The sequence below is a fragment of the Falco rusticolus genome, chromosome 17, assembly GCF_015220075.1.
Source record: "Falco rusticolus isolate bFalRus1 chromosome 17, bFalRus1.pri, whole genome shotgun sequence".
Classification (NCBI taxonomy): Eukaryota; Metazoa; Chordata; class Aves; order Falconiformes; family Falconidae; genus Falco; species Falco rusticolus.
This window is the reverse complement of record NC_051203.1, coordinates 3,023,959-3,040,351: the sequence shown is the minus strand read 5'-3', so window position 1 is coordinate 3,040,351 and position 16,393 is coordinate 3,023,959. Positions and strand designations below refer to the sequence as shown.

Here is a 16,393-nt window from a genome sequence, read left to right as displayed (position 1 = left end):
CAGTAGAGCAGGATCTCAGAGCTAGAAACAGCATGAGAGACATCAACCAGAGTTTGCTGGGAGCCCTCTGAACCAGGCAGCATTTCACATCTGATCCGACAGTGATGGATGCGGTGGGAACAGAGCAGTTCTTTCCTCCTGAGAAGCTCTTTTGACAAGTATGATCTTATCAAAGTTTCAAGCTTTTCATTACACTTCTTTTTTTCTTTTTTTTAACTCCTGCCTTCAAGCCGCGCTCTGTCCTCTCCACACCAGCAGGGAACAGTCACGTTTCCCGTCTGGCACTGATCAATGGCTGAAGCTCCCCTCGGTGCTCAGAGCAGCACCAAGGCCTCCCTTCCCCAGGGCAGCCCACCAGAGCAAGAGTGGAGTTATGATTGATACGCAAATAGGTCTAGAAACATGCAAAACATAAGGGTAACTTCATTCAGGCTGAAAGAAGGGAATATATATGCACCTTTGGGCCAGGAGGAACACATGCAAAGGGGTGGGGAGCCATCCCATTGCTTTCGTTGCCTGTGCCAGGTCAGGATGCCACCACCAGCTCCAGCACTTTTGCTGGGCACCTAAAGCAACAACCTGCCCAAAAGCTGGAGGCAGCCCACCTCCCTGGGGCAGGTAGCAGCATCTTCCTCTGCCTCCTTCCCACATCTCCTCTCCAAAAGACAAGCTCAGAGCATCCTCTCCTCACCCAGGAGCAAACAAGCACAACCGCCCCCTTTCCAAGAGCACAGAGACACTGGCAGCAAACACACCAGACCTCCCCAGAACAGACAAGACCGAGATTCTGAACAACCACATACCTGCACCATCCCAAATGGCAGCTGGAACTAGGAAGAGGAACCCTCCCCCCAGAAAGGGCAGAGCTGCTTTTGTTGGCTGGCAACTCCCTAATTAGCCCAGATGGGTCCTGATGGGGAGGGTGGAGTTGCCTCTGAAGGTGGGGGGAAATCTCTAAATATCCCTTCCTCCCTGCTCCATCCCCCCAGCATCCCCCCACACCCTGGGAAAAAGCAAACAAGGAGGAATCAGCCCTTTGTGCCCCAGATCCTGCCCTGAGCGCTGGTGCAGCGCAGGCTACAGCGCGTACCCCAGCGCACTGAGCCGGAGTGATGCTGAGCTCTGCCCTCACCAGGACCCTCATGACCTGGAGAAGAAGGACACCAAGCCCCACGCTGGCCTGATGCACTAGGCCACCCAAACCCTTCCCTGCCAGCCAAGACCAAGTCACCTCCTGGAGCCTGGAACGAACAGTCACCAAGAGACACCAAACGCTGAGTGCAAAACCATGGTCTTTTATTAGAAATCTCCTTGTATAAAAATGATCATGCTCTACACAGTCATCGAATAATTCATAAACATCCAGGCACTGAACTTTGTTTTTTTTGTGTGTGTTTTGTTTTTTGACTGGTCAGTACATAAAGCAGACATATTTCAATCCATATGGTCATCACATACATTAATTAACCACCTATAGAAATCAGCACTTTGAACACAGTCTAGGTTTTATTTCATTTTATTTTCTTGTCTGTTTTTTATTTAAATTTTATGTATTTTTATTTATTTTTCTTTTTGCAACATATAGAATTTGGTAGGATACGGGAGAGAGAGTGAAGAGGAACGGAGGAAGACAGGAACAAAAGAAAATGGAGGATTAAAAAAAAAGAAATAGAAAAAAGAGAAGGTTCTGCACAACCACAAACAACCTCACAAATTCCAGAAAAGGGAAAATGTTGGGTCTCTTTTTTTTTTTTTTTTTTGCCAAGATACAGAAAAAAACCCCAAAGATTTGCTGAAGTCCGTCACCTCTTCCCCACACTACATCCTCCCTACTCAACTGTTCCTCTTCCTCCTTGGGGAGGCATGCATTGTCACGGTGGTCGGTGGTTTATTTTTATTGTTTCTTTATGGGTTTTTTTGCTGCTGTTGATCGCCATCTTCCCCAGGAGCTCTGCCCAGTGGCCCCACCAGGAGCATGTGCCCCCCGCTGCCACCTCCCCATCCCCTCCGGCTCCCCCTCCAGCGTCCTGCCATGAGTGATGCGACTCAGCTCCCTCCTGCGTCGTGGCATCCGCAGCCTCCCTCTATGCCAGGCAGTTGTGATCGCTGGAGCTAAATTGCATGGTTGCTATAGCTGACGTAGGTCTGTTTGGTAGCCAGTGCTGGAGAGAGAGACAAACCTCACATGTATCATTAATGAGGTCCACCCTCCCTTTCTGGCTCCCATCCCATCACCCTGACCTGACCGTTTTGCCATGAGATGCTGGTGGGGATGTGACACAGAATTTGCTCATGGATCTGGCCAGCGCTGGCACTTGGGATCATTCCCTGTATGGGGCACTGAGCCATAGCAGAGGGGCTGAGCCCCACAGCAGCCCTTGGGGGCTCTCTAAAGACAGTTCATCCTGAAGAGCAACCCTGGGATGTGACACGAGTCATGGGAATGTGCTCTCAGGCTCCTTTTAACCTCCTTCTGCAGCCTCTTCCAGACAAACCAACAGGTGGTCCATGTTCCTTAGCTTGCCCCAGCCCTGCAAGAGCACAATCTGGGGTCCAAGCTGGGTGCCCTGCACCCCAGCACACCGGTCCATAGCAGCCGAGCCGCAGGGCACTGCCAATGCCGGCAGTGGGTGGCATGAAGCCAGCCAGCCTAGCTGTGTCCCTCAGCCAGGGATCCCTGTGCCCATGCTCGGGTGCTGGAGGAGCAGGCACCTACTCAAACCTGCTGCCACGTTCCAGCTTCCCCAGCCCTCGGGTCAGGGTTGAACACAGAAGGAGGGAAGCAGCAATGGCTACAAAGCCACCGCACATCCCAGACTGACACCAGGGGAGTGGCAGCAAGGCCCAGAGCCAGAAAAATGCCAGATAGCAATAAATCCTCCTGCTCCCCACAGGGCTGCACCGCTGCCTTCGGGCTTAGAGGCTGCAGAATGTCACTTGCTTTTAGCAGCAGCCACAGCTCAGGGAGAGGTGGTAGCGGCAGCTTGCAACGCCTTGGCTTGTCTCAGTGCTCCAGCCAGGCACGATGCTCTGTTGAGATCCCACCCTGGGGTCCCCAGGACCAGCAGACACACGGACATCCTCTAGCCAAGGACACGGACAGGTGCTGGGACAGACAGCAAAGCCCGACACCATGAGCAGCACGAACACGTCCCCTGTGGAGACCATCCATCCCCACAGCACCGCGCGGAGGGGACACCCAGCAGCACTCCCTCTGTCTCAGTGCCTTGCTGACAAATGAACCTTGCTGCAGATTTCAGACTGGTGTTCCCAGATAACAATTAGATAGGCCATAAGAAATTAGAGCTGACAGAGCTATTTGTTAGCTTCAGTGTTTTCATAGCCAATCTGTCCATATCAAAGTCCTGCAAATTATTTATTCTGTTGTTTATTTAAGGATACGTGACCTGCCAGTGACAGAGTGAAAAACAGCCCCTTGGTGCTGTGCTGACAACCCCACCGTGCCTTCTGTCCCCAGTATCGACGATGTGCCCAGCTGCTTGCCTTGGCACACCTCAGGGGCGCGCTGCCAGCCGCATCCGCACCAAGCTCCCGCATTCCCCATGCGAGACACATCGGAGCTGGAGATGCGGCAGACAGGAGGCTCAGCAATCCCGGCTCCCGGCACATACAGTCCCCAGAGGCTCCTGCTGCAAATCCCGTGGGGGAGAAGGATGCTCAGCGCAGCTGAGAGCATATGGGAATGTTTGGGTTCAGGTCCTGGACGAGGTGCTTGCTGCAGCCAGGCCCCCGACTGCCACTGCAAAGCAGGTACTGGCCCTTCGTGCCAGCAGAGCCCTGGCCAGGAGCCGTGTGTGGCTGGAGGGAGATGAGGTCACGCGTGCACAGCATCACAGCCTGTGACACTGATGCCATGGGAAATCTGGCACCCCAGGACAGGGCTGGCACGCTCCCACCAAGCCCTTCCTGTGGGGAGCCCGCACATCCCCCCAACCTTGCGTGAAGCATCCCTTGCACAGACAAAGCAGGGGTAACAGAGGGACCCCTACCCACTGCCATGCTGGGATAGGACCACAGACCTGCAAGAGCGGCTGACAAAAGCCACCTCCAGCACGGGCGGTGAGGGGGGTCTGACCATGTAGCTGCCCTTCACAATGCAGACAGGTAGATGAAAGTCAATTATGCAGAAAGACTGCTTACAGAGAGACATCGCGTACAGACCCACCGCCAGCGAGAGGCATTACACAGAGCGATGTGGATACAGAGGTTATACGGAGATGCCAAGGGATATTAAATAGCTCAGGTTGGAAAGAGAGTCTGGGATTACAAAGGCAGTCATGGCTTTCCATGGAAATGCTGTTTGGTCTCCATCCCACTGATGCTGGAAACCAGAAACTCTGCTGATACATGAGGAACATTTGTATTTCCATGGTGTTTTTTTCAGATTAAGGCCAGATGGGATTTCCCTTCACAAAGGAGCCCAGCAGCACTGGCTCCAACAATTCTTCCTCCTGCAAGGCTCTGGTTTTGGAAACCCAACCACAGAAGAGGTGTGCACCCAGTTTGCCAGGGTTTCCCAAGCCCCCAGCCTCTCTTCCCAGGGGAGATTGGTGGCTCTGTCCCTGTGTCAGCCTTAGCCCCAGCCTGGCCCTGGGAACAGCCCGCAGGCAGACAGCAAACACCGTTCTCCATCAGCCACACCAGACCCTGCCCGGGAGCAGCTCCAGGCACCCAGGGTTGGCTGTTAGGATCCTTTTCCAGGTGTTCGAGCAGATTTCTGTGTGCCCCAGCCAGCATCTCACCCAGCAGCAGCAGGAGCGTGTCTCCAGCGTTATCCCCCCTGCTACCCGCCCAGCAGCATTTCCTATGGGATAATGCAAACAGGCCTGTGGAGGGACCGGAGCGCTAGGAGTGATCCTGATCAGAGGGAGGATCAGCTATTTTGGCTGCGGTGATGGAAAACGGCATTTCTTGGGTGGGTATTAACGAAGGGAGGATCTCCCCTGCCCACAGACAGATGATGCTGTCCCCTTGCCAAAAGCCAGCTCATGCCCCGGCTGGAGCACAGATAACCAGAGCACACCTCCCTCCTCAGGGTGGCTTTGGGTACAGCGGGGTGCAGCGTGGCCCCTAGCCTGCGAGATGCATCCCTTCCCACGCTGCCCTGGCTCCTGGGGGACAGCGGGCCAAGCCATGGAGCGGGAGGGAGCTGAGACGTCCCTTTGCCAAGGAGCAGCGCTGCCGGCATTGCCCATGGAGGACAGCACAGCTACAGCCCACCGGCGAGCCAGGGCTTTGGGCTCCTCAGCACCACATCGGTCCTCGGCAGAACCAGCTTCCCAACCCCATGGGGAGCCACGTTACCTTGTGTTTCCAGATTTTCGCAGAGCTCTGATTTAGCTTCTCCATTGGGGCGGAAACCTCCCTTCTGAGAGAATTTGTTGGACATGGTGGCCGCTGTCACCACCGCCTTGAGGCTCCGCTTGCGCTTAGGGACGTTCTGCTCCGGGTGGAAAAGGATGATGTACACCTTGGGCATGTAGAGCATGCCCAGGGACACCGAGGCACTCAGACTCACCGAGATGGTGAGCGTCGTGGTCTGGATGTACATCTGCAAGACACAAGGGCATGAGCTGAGACCCACCGCGGCTCTGTAGGATCCAGAAAGGGTCAGCTGGGAAAGGAGGAGAGGAAACGGGGCAACACGGAAAAGTTGGGGTTAAAGAAATGAAGGGGTGGGGAGCCAGGGTTGCAAATGTTGGCAGTATTGGATCTTAAACGTCAGACTTGACTTGTTGCATGGGCCAAGGTGCACCTGGAGAGGCCTTCAGCTCATTTCTGCTGCTTCCCCACCTGCAAACACAGGGAGGCTGTGCTGATGCCCTGACCCGCATTTCGGGGCCCTGGCACAGCCTCCCTGTGCCAAGCCCTCCCAGCACTCATGCATACTCCGGCAGCAACCTGCCAGCATCTCAACGCAAAAACATCACCAGAGACAGACCCCCCACACCCTCTTCACCCACCCTCTCTCCTCCCCAGCACTCACAGCACACGCTTCACCAGCTGCAGGGCAGGAGCTCCAATGCTGCGGTGATGGGCACAGCAAGGACACCCACTCCCAGGGCACCCCCTGCTCCCCCATCTCCTTTCAACAGGTAATTCCCATTCCCCAGCTGGTTGCCTGGGCCGTTGTCATGTAAGTCACATATTACACACCGACGTTGCCTTTCTGCAGTCAAAACTAATTTCACGCTCACTGTCCAGGACTAACAGTGACAGATGTTTTGCAAAATGAAAGCCCATTAATCTGACTGTAGAATAATCCATTTTTTCTATGGAAAGCATTTGGCAGGCTCCTCACAAGCTGAGGGCATCTGAAGCAGGCAGCAATGGGAGGTGAAGAGACCCTTTCCCTCTGTCCATCCCCACCTCTCGCCCCTGAGCAACATGGGGAGACCAGGTGGTCAAGCCCCTCCATGAGCATCCCTGCCGTGTCAGCATCCCTGCTCCTGGCACAGGGCTCTGTTCTCTCCAGCATCCTCTCTGCTGTGTTGCTCACATGCTGGCTCTCTGGGCTCAGCAGGGAGGGGGCTCCAGGTCTTTGGGTGCCTTGGCATGCACTTTTTTTTCTTTTCCAGCTGTGCTTAGATGCCATGGCTCTTTTTCAGGTTGCTAACAAGGTTTCAGAAGGAGGCTGAAGGCAGTTCCTGAACTTTATCCCATAACTCAGTCACAGCGTGGTATCCAGAGTTTCTTCTGTAGTTGTTTCATACATGGGATTTAGTGCCCTGCAAAGCGGCAGGACCTGAAGGAGCCAGGGGAAGCCTGGGGGCTGCAGCATCAGGGAGGGCAGGGGGTCCTCACCTCCCCAAGCCACGCACACTTAACCTGGGCGCTTATTTTCTGGAGTCACTAGAGCAAACAGGTGATGGAGGACAGGAGATGAGGCAGAGGCTCTACACAGCTCCCTGGGGAGAAGGTGCATGAAGGTAGCTCCATCCCACGAGTGTGAGCTGGCAGGAGGCAACAGCTCCCAGCCGGGGCTGCCATCCCACCCCAGGACCAGCAAGTCTCAGCTGTGACCATGCAAAGAAAACAAACACAGCAGCCCAAAGCATTCCAACTCAACCCAAAAGAAGAAAAACCAACAAAGCTTGTTCTGAGTCAACTGAAAAGTTTTGTTTGTCCCCAGAATAAAACCTCCTGCTGTCACATGCGCTGGTTTGTTTGTTCCACCTTCTCTCTATATGCACGCAGAGTCAATCTAGGCAGTTTTTGGAACTAAAAATGTCATTTCATCAAGGAAAGTCAAAACATATAGCTGTGCCAGAATATCTGCTCCTTTTTTTTTTTTTTTTTTTTATCCTTCCTTTATTTTTTTTCACACTGCAACTCTACAGACTTTGCCGCAGGTGTCCTGGACTTGCCAGGAATGAGGGCAGCACTGGGACACGAACCGCAGGCACCCCAACCTCTGTTCCAGGGACCAGCACAGCTCTGCTCAGCACGACCCCATGGGGCACAGCGGAGGCTCAGCTGCCCTTCACCTCCCCGGCTCCCCCGCCTGCCCACCCTCCTGGTCCTCAGCAGATGCCTTTTGGAGGAGCCTCACTTTTCAGCCCAGTGATTTCCATATTTCTTGCCTCTGCAGTGACTCCCACCCATGCCTCGGGACTCGGAGGCGTTTCAGCAAAGTGGAGAGAGCAGCTGAGCTTCAGCTCAGACAAGACATCTCCACGCACGCGTCCCTCTACGCGCCTGGGCAGGGTCTCCATCTCTCAGTGCCACCAGGGACTCCCCTCCACCCAGACCCGCAGCTCCAGGTTCTCCATGCTCCCCCCCATCTCTTAGCCCTCCTCCAGTCCCTGCAGCACCTTTGGGGGCTCACAGGGCCACCATGGCTACTCTAATGATGCGTTTGCCAGAAACAGCCCCGTTTTCTGCAGCCCGCGCTGACCTCAGTCGCTTTGTATCACACCACAGCAAGCCCTTTTCAACTCAGAGAGGAATATTTTTAGCCTGGAGTCTAACCACAGCCACGAAGCACTGCACAGTTAACCTTTTGCCACATCAAAAAAATGACCATTTCTCACTTCTCTTGGTTCCTACTCTCTTAATTGCTTTCCAGCCCAGGACCCCACTTTGCCCCTCCGTTAACGACACTTGAGTTTCCTCCGGAGCCCTTTGAGCCAAGCGCTGCAGTTATCAAAGAACTTACAGCTCCTGGTTCAGCAGCATCCGCTGCTTCATGGATAGGATCAAAGAACACAGCCTGTCTCTGACTCAAGATGATGACGCTGTGTCAAGGGACCACACAACCTAAATACCCAGCACAATTTCCCAAGCCCAGCACTGTGCTCAGCCTTTGCCCCAAGGCTGGATGAGCCTGTCTTGCCCCGGCGGAGCAGCCCAAGCTCCAGGCACAGCCTGTGTTTGTCCCAGAACAAATCTCTGCCATCAGTTGGATACTCCCCTGCTCTAAATCCATGCCTGGCTCAGCTACAAGAGATTTTGCACCACCACAGGTGTTGGGGAAGGGAAAACCCACTCAACCCTCATCCAGTGCTGCTAAACAAATCACTGGACAGTCCTTTTCATTCCTTCCTCTCTCCCTCTTTTCCTTTGCTGAAAGCAAATGTGATAAACAGAGAACCAGACAATGACACCACTGTTCAGCTGCTGCCTTATCAGTGCAGGAAATTGTCTCTTTCTTTAGATCCTCTGTTATTGCTATTTCTGTAATCCGCTGGGATCGGCAGGGATAAGAGGTTCTTTTGAGAAAAGGCTTGGGGGACTTGTTATAATAATATGCCACCTCCATGCAAAGTTGTAGGCACGAGGTAAAGCAAAATAAAATAAAAATTGAGATTTTTATCCAGCTTTTCTGGGCCATGAGGCAGCCTTGGCCACAGCCTCAGATGGGCTTTGAGCAGAGGTGCTGAGCACTGTTTGGAGCTGTGGGTCTGCCCCATGGCATCCTCAGGACTCAAGCAGAACTCAGGCCATGCTCTGTGGGGAGAACAACAGCCCAGCCGATGCCCCTGGCTTTTCTTTTCCCAGGTGTGCTGACCCTCCACAGAGCCCAACAGGGCCTTGGTCCCGGCAGCAATGGGGCGAAGGCAAGGGGATCCCTCCCTGCAGTGACCTGGGGACACACTGCTGAGCATCCCGGGCAGCACCAGCACCACCACGGGGTGATGCCAATGCCAACACTCCTGATTTTCATCCCAAGGATGTGCTCAGAGCCAGATCCTCTGTGCAAGCTGCATAAGGATGCCTTTTTTACCTTTTTCTTGCCAAGACTGAAAACCAGCAGCTAAAGCATCGGGGCAGCACCGAGCACCCAATTCCTCTAGCTGCCCCTCTGAGTGCATCCATCACCCTTCAGCCACAGCCTGGAGATGCTTGGAGCTCATGTCCCATGGCAGCACAGCCAAGCACCAAGCTGAAACACCACAAACCCCTCCTGGGATTGCTCAGCAGGCACCGTGGCAGTGGCAGGCTTTGAGAAATAGAGCTGCATCCAAGGGGAGTTGGGAACATCACTTTTTCCGCCTCTAATCAGCTTGTTAGCAGCCTAATAACAGAGAAGCCCTGCACATTACAAGCCCCCAAAGTGAGGCACAGCCTATTGTCGAACTGCTGCTTGACAGCCAGTTTTCGGCAGCCCTAAATTATCCCATGACAAGCTGCAGTGAAGAGGTGAGCAACCTTGTGCATAATCTACAATCATTATCATTTCCATCTTTATTACCCACAGTATGCCGAGCACATTAAGGAGGCTTTAAGGGAGCTTTTGTTTTGCAGTAATTTCTTAAAAAACCTGCTTTCTTGTTAGTATCTCCCCTGCCATCTCATCAAAATGGAAATGCTGCAAAAGGCTCCGTTTATTTCCTTTAATTCTCCTGCACACTTCCAGCCAGCGCCGGCTAGCTCGGTAAAGGCTTTTTGGCTGAGCCAAGGTTAAAGGTGCTTGTGCAGACCCGGCCTGCTGGAGCTCCAGGGTGTGATGCTTTGAGCAGAGCCAGCTCTCCAGGACATGTCTGAAACTCTGGTGTCCACAGCAAAAGACCTCTCAGCAAACCACCCCTGGCCCTTCTGCAATAGGCGCTCCCAAAAGCCGTGGCATCAGCAGCTCAGCATCACCGGGGGGGACACCCGGGAGACACTGTCCCAGTTGTGATGGGTCCAGAGAGGGAATCCGGGCAGTGGGTCACCCCAGGGATTTCCAGGGAATAGCAACACTGAGGTTTATTTGTCACAGGCAGCTCCGGGCTGGCAGGCGTGAGCTGTTCCCATTTAACATAAATGCAATTCTTGTTTTGGCTGGCAGGCAAAGGGGATTTGGGTCTCATTCATGAGATTTTTCTCCTTTGTTCTCACTCCCTCTCACTTGAGCACAGAGCTTCACCCAGGCTGGCCTCAGTCTCATGGGTACTGGCACCAGGACCACCCTCCAGGAAGTGAGGATGGGGACGAGGATGGACGGACAGGTTGTTTCACAGCACAAATCCACATCTGGAATTATCTGGCATGGGCCTCGTCTACACTGTGTGCAGAGTCACATTCGGAGTCGCAGGGGATGCTCTTCTCCCCAAACCACTCAGCCACACTGCTCCCCCCGCAGCTCTGTGCCACCTTGCCCGCCGCAGCCCAGCCGAGCAATTTGTTGTTGGTGCCGTGTTGCCAAACACACAGGTGTTAATTAAAATCACAGCAAAATGGTAATCGAGTAAGAAGCTGCAAACTGCCATGCATCCTGGAAAGGGAGGGGACGTGCTGTGGGGTTTCTCTGCTCCCTCTCCTTCACCCTTGCCCTCCACTGCTTCCAGCTCTCGGGGATTTTGGAGGGCAGCTCCATCTCTCCAGCCTCCATCACTGACTCAGCACTGGGAAAAGGTGCTGGCTAGACAGTGCTTGGTCCCTTTTCCATGCAGAAATGGTGCTCACGACACCGGGGACCTGGATTTGCCTTGGGGGCTCATCCTCCCCCAGCCCACAGAGCAGCAGCCTGAGCTGCCCACCGCTACCCTGCCCGGCAAGGGGCAGCAGGGCCACCAGGGCACAGAAAACCAGAGCGAGGAAATGAAACAGGAAAGTCTCTGCTCCCCAGCAGAGCAAGAAGTTTGCAAACCAACTCTTCCCACCATGATTCCCAAGCTTGCAGGACCGCAGAGAAACACCCCTCCTTGCTTAGGACCTGTAAGCCTCTCTCAGCCCCTTTCCTTGCAGTCCACCAGCCAGACCCCTCCCCACCTCCCTTACCTTTTCCGCCGACTGCGACGTCCCAAAAAATATAGGGATGAAGGCTAACCACACAATGCAAGTAGTGTACATGGTGAACCCAATGGGTTTGGCTTCGTTAAAGGTCTCTGGGACCCCACGGGTCTTAATAGCATACACAGTGCAGGTGACCATGAGAAGCATGCTGTACCCAAGCAAACAGATGAGGGAGAGGTCCGAAATGTCACATTTGAGGATGCCCCGGGCAAAGTGGGGGTTTGTAGTCCGCTGGTCCTCGTAGTCAATGACAGAGTGGGACGGGTCCACGATGAACCAGATGCAGACACCCACGAGCTGCAGCGAGATGAGGCTGAAGGTGATGACCAGCTGGGAAGCAGGGCTGATGAACCGGGGGGCACTCACCGACTTCTTGCCCTGCTCGAAGATGCGGTAGATGCGGTTGGTCTTGGTGAGCAGGGCGGCATAGCTGATGCTCATGCCAAGCCCGAGGAAGATGCGTCGCAAGGAGCATGTGCTCAAATCGGGCTCAGCGATCATGAGGAAGGTGGTGGCATAGCAGAGGAAGATGCCCGTCAGCAGGACGTAGCTCAGCTCCCGCCCCGATGCCTTGACAATGGGCGTATCGTTGTAGCGCACAAAGGTGACCACCACGAAGAGGGTGGCAATGATGCCCACAATGGCAATAAAGACAGGGACCACAGCCCAGGGTGAGCTCCACTCCAGCTTGATGATGGGGATGGGGGTGCAGCTGGTGTGGTTCTCGTTGGGCCGCTCGTTGAAGTGGCACCGCTTGCAGTGGAACTCATCCAGCTGGTACTGGTAGCCATCGCAGCGCTCGCAGTGCCAGCAGCAGGGAATGCCTTTCACCAACTTCTTCCTCTCGCCCGGTTTGCAGGGCAGGCTGCAGATGGAGCTGGGGAGCTGGCTCCCGCCCCCCGGCCACAGCATGTTCTCCACCTGTGGGGCGAGATGGCACCAGCCCTACTGATGCTCGAACTGGGCATCAGTCAAGCATTCCTGGGGCATGAGGGGGTGCCTCGCCTCTGCTTGTGGCAGCATTGCCTGAATCCGGCCCCTCACCCCACCAGTACATCCCATGAAGGACCCCAGCCCTACCCAGCTGGGACAGGGAGGCAGTGAAGCTCTCCATCAGCCCTTTGGGAAGATTCAACGCCAGAAACCCAAAACAAAGTCCCTTCTTCCCTGAGAAAACTCCCTCTGCTCTGTTTTGGGTTCTAATTCCCTTACCAGAGCTGCAAAGTTGGGTGCCTGAGCCAGTGGGACATGGTCACACACGCTGACGGTGGGTCACCGTGGCTGAACCAAAAGCGTGTACTCAGGGGACACCCTTCCCTCTGACCCTTCCCCAAGTTTGGCTGCCAAACTTGCACCCATGGGCTCCTGCCTCCCAGCCAGGTTTGCTACACCCTACATGGCCTCAGTGGGTGCAGGAGAAATCTGCCGGACCTTCCCCTTGGCACGGCCATGCCACAGGACCAGCCAGCCCCCAGCCTTACTTTTAGGTGGAGGTGGTCAGTCCATTGCCCGATGACTTTGTACTCAGGAGTGGAGTTCCTGATCTGGTACTGGTAGATGTCGTAACGCCCCGGCGCGTCTCCGTTCTCATTGAACGTCACGGGAGTCCCAGCAATGCCTGCAAGAAAGGGAGGGCTCAGCACCCAGCAGAATGGGGTGCTCTGGGTGATGCTGTCAAAGGGGGCTCTGGTTTGATGCTTCCCCTTTGGCGTGGGGTTTCTCACTGCTGGGAGTGCTGCAAGCTGCCAGGATGATGCCAAAGCGGGCACAGGGTGGAGGAAACAGCTGAGGAAAAGAAAACCAAGCCCAAACCCAAGCTGGTGCAGGGACCTGATGGTATCAACCCTCCAACCACCCCAGGAGCCAGAGCTCACGGAGCAACGCCAGGCACCGAGCGCTGTTACACCAGCCAGTTTACTGCTTCTTTTAAAAAGCGGGGGGAAAGCAGCTTTAAAGTCAAATCAAGTGAACTGTGCAAATAAACACTAATGAAAGCAAGGAAGAGAAAAATCAGGCAAGAGGAAAAATAAATAAAAGAGACATTGCAGAGAAGATCACAGAGTGGAGATACGTAGAAGTAATAAGGAGGACAAGACAGAGAAAATGTTTATTAAGAAGACAGAGGAAAAGATGTGTTTCCAGAGATCTAATGATGGACAAGGACACAGCAGCGGGACTCAGCGGGACCTCTGCCAGTCGTGATGCGAGGAGGCAGCGGGGGGAGCGGGCAAGGGGAGAGGCCAGGCAGGCAGGACCACAGGGCGAGGGCAGGATCGCAGTCAGGTTACTCTCCAAAGGCTCCCAGAAGTAGAAGCTCAGACCTCCTCATCTGCTGAGCTGCTGCAAAACCACCCCGTCTTTGCACCCAGCATTTGCAGCATGGCGAGTCTCAAATGGTAACACCAATAATTGCAGGTGCTGCTGTGTGACCCATCACAGGGAACAACCCAAGACACCCAGCCCCATGGGACCACTCCTCCCCACCGCCCCGGGCATGGACAGACCTGAGAAGTTGACGTTGCGGATGTACTTGAGCAGCTCCACACCATCCACTGGGTCCATCATGGGGCACAGCCCCACCTTGCCAGGGCACAGGTTCTTGTGCATGTTGTGCAGAGCGTGCCCCATGGCGTAGACGGCGTCGATGACAAATTGAACTTTGCCCTCCTGCTCATACGAGGAGTCCTGGCCGATCCGCTCTCGGTCTGCAGACACACATGAAGCAGGGCTGCCATCTCCCTGCCATCCCAGCCGTTTTCCGCTGGGACGTTTCTGCTGCAGCCAAACCCTTGCAAACAAGCCCCCTCTGGACTGAAGCAGCTGGAAACTCCAACACCATTCCCAAAACTACAAACCCATCAGCCAGCCAGGGTACCTCTTTCCCAGCGGGAAGCTTATGCTATCTTGGCATGCCCTGGGAAGGTGCAGCAGGGCAGAAACGCATCTCAAACACCACCAGACTCCCCCCAGCACAAACCCCACATTGCAGATGTATTTCACAGTGCCAGCCCAAGGCACCGGCTGTATCTGCTCTGCCAGGGCTCTGGGCTCCAGCCTCTCCACCCCCTGGAAGTCCTCCCATTGCCTGTGTGTCCCTTGTCCGGAGGGGTCAGGAGGGACAGCTGGGGGGATGCTGTGGCTCTCACCCCAGCCCCTCTTGAGCAGCACACGGGAAGGTTTGGGGTCCGTGAGCTGGACTCTGCAGGCAGGAGGAGGGTGACATGCAGCCAGGGAACACGTTTACTGGGGAAATACCCAACTAACCTCCCTGTAACGTAGTTCTGAAAATGTGGGTGCTGGCACCCAACTGTGCTTCCAAGAGCCCTTGGGGTGTCACATCCCCCAGCCATCCCTGTACTCCCAGGTCCCTCAGTGGGACATGGGCTGGTCTGTGATCAACATCCCATCCTCACCCCATGGGCTGATCTCCTTCATCTTGCCAGGAGCTCCCACCAGCTCAGTTTCTATCAGCAGCATCAAGGGACTGCCCAGGCAGTATCATCACTGGGTGCATGTCCCCCATCTCACTTCCCAAAGTCTCCTGTCACCCTGCTCCCCTTGTCACCCTCTGCCATCCTCCCACCCCGCTGACCCTGCACCCCCCTGCAGCCTCCCCAGCCACCCAGGCATGCAGGATCCTGCAAGGATCTGGTAATTACAGCGACAGCTGCCTGCCTCTCCTGTCATAACTGTCCTTAATGGGACCAGAAACATGTTAATCATTTAGCAAAAGACACCGATTAATGTAGCATGCTGTTAATTACAGCTAAGAAAGCATCTCCCATGCCACGACGAAGAGCCATGGCCTCTGCATCTCCATCACCGCCTCTGCAGCACGCCTGGGCACCCCGCCAGGCCACAGGTCCTTTCTTCAGCAACAGCAAAAGGGAAGGAGAGTTTCTCAGGGAGCTGAGGACATGGCCTTCATCCTCTGGAGAGGCAGAGGCATCCTAGAAAGCCATGCAAGGGTGTCCAAAATAATTAATTCTGGCTCCACCATGCACGGATGCTCCCTGATGTAAGGTGGGGATTTCCAGGGACTGCAGGAGAGCAGGGCACGCGCCTGTGCGGATGGGGACAGAGAAGGCACGAGGCAGCAGCAGTTGCTGGTCTCCTCCCTCCCTGCTGCAGGAAGGTGGGACGAAGCCAGCGCTGGACGCTGAGCAAATCTTCGCTGAGCAGGGACGGCCCCGAGAGCCACATGCCCGGAGGTCCCCGCACCAGGACGGAGAGTGAAACGTGCTACTGACAAGACACTAAAGCAAACTGATAGCAAACTGACCAACAAGAAAGGATGATATCAAGGAGGTGAATTTATAGCCCATCCTTCAAAGTTATAAAAATGCTTTCGGACTACGTGGAGATTACTCATGCAAAACCCGTCAAGTTATCCTTTCTTCCACGTTATTGACAAGAGCTATTAATCTTCTCCCTCAACTTTAGGCCTTTCCCCGCATTCATCTCTCAAGGAGCAGACAAGCCACTCTATCTTGTCAAGATAATTACCCATTAAAAAAAAAGGGTGTAACAGAAGGCCCAGGGGAGCTGAGCCTGTGGGGATGTCCCAGCCCCACTGCCACCTCCAGCACCATCCTGCCGCTCCGCAGGGGCTGCCGAGCCCAGAGGATGCACAAGACCCAGGACTTGTCCCTTCCCAGCTTCCCAGCAGGCGCCTGAAATCCCACACAGGTCCCAGCAAGTAAAACACAACCTGCTGTGATCAGGCAGGCTGCGGAGGCTGGGTTTTCCTCCTGAACATCCCTCTGGCTTGCAGCGAGCAGCGTCAGCCCAGCAGCGTGGTGGGAGAAGCTGGCTCCAGTGCCAACGCTGAGCCGTAGCGGATAAGCAGCATCCCCAGGGATGTTTGGCCAGCACCTTGCCCCAGGTCCCAGCTGCTTTTTGCAGACGGGAATTAGGCTGGCGCACACACAGGCCAACACGGAGCAGAAAGCCAAGGCTTGTTCCCAACATGGAGACAATAATCTCCGCCAAACTTGCAGTAGATGAGGGCCGCAAAAAGGATGTGACCCCACTGATTATAATAGCAGGGTCGCGCATTGTTCTACAGGGCTGATAATTAATTTTCAAGTGCCTGATGAGCCTCCACAGGCACCCCTTGGAGGATGGGCTCAGCTATCTTCTCAAGCGGTGG

The 16,393-nt window shown here is 54.8% G+C and overlaps 1 protein-coding gene across 2 annotated transcripts in view; it reads right to left on the bottom strand.

Annotated features, from left to right (window-relative positions):
- Nucleotides 1–1,274: 1,274 nt before the first annotated feature.
- Nucleotides 1,275–16,393, bottom strand: part of GRM4 (glutamate metabotropic receptor 4) — a 53,714-nt gene continuing 38,595 nt past the window's right edge. Inside the window, exons 7-11 of one of the 2 annotated variants that reach the window (XM_037410661.1) lie at nucleotides 13,746–13,946; nucleotides 12,723–12,859; nucleotides 11,227–12,162; nucleotides 5,326–5,572; nucleotides 1,275–2,162 (exon numbers count right to left, since the gene is read on the bottom strand). In XM_037410661.1, the coding sequence (XP_037266558.1) occupies nucleotides 2,113–2,162; nucleotides 5,326–5,572; nucleotides 11,227–12,162; nucleotides 12,723–12,859; nucleotides 13,746–13,946 (1,571 nt within the window). In that variant the 3' untranslated portion in view covers nucleotides 1,275–2,112. The remainder of the gene's footprint in view (nucleotides 2,163–5,325; nucleotides 5,573–11,226; nucleotides 12,163–12,722; nucleotides 12,860–13,745; nucleotides 13,947–16,393) is intronic. The other variant, XM_037410662.1, reaches the window with a different exon arrangement.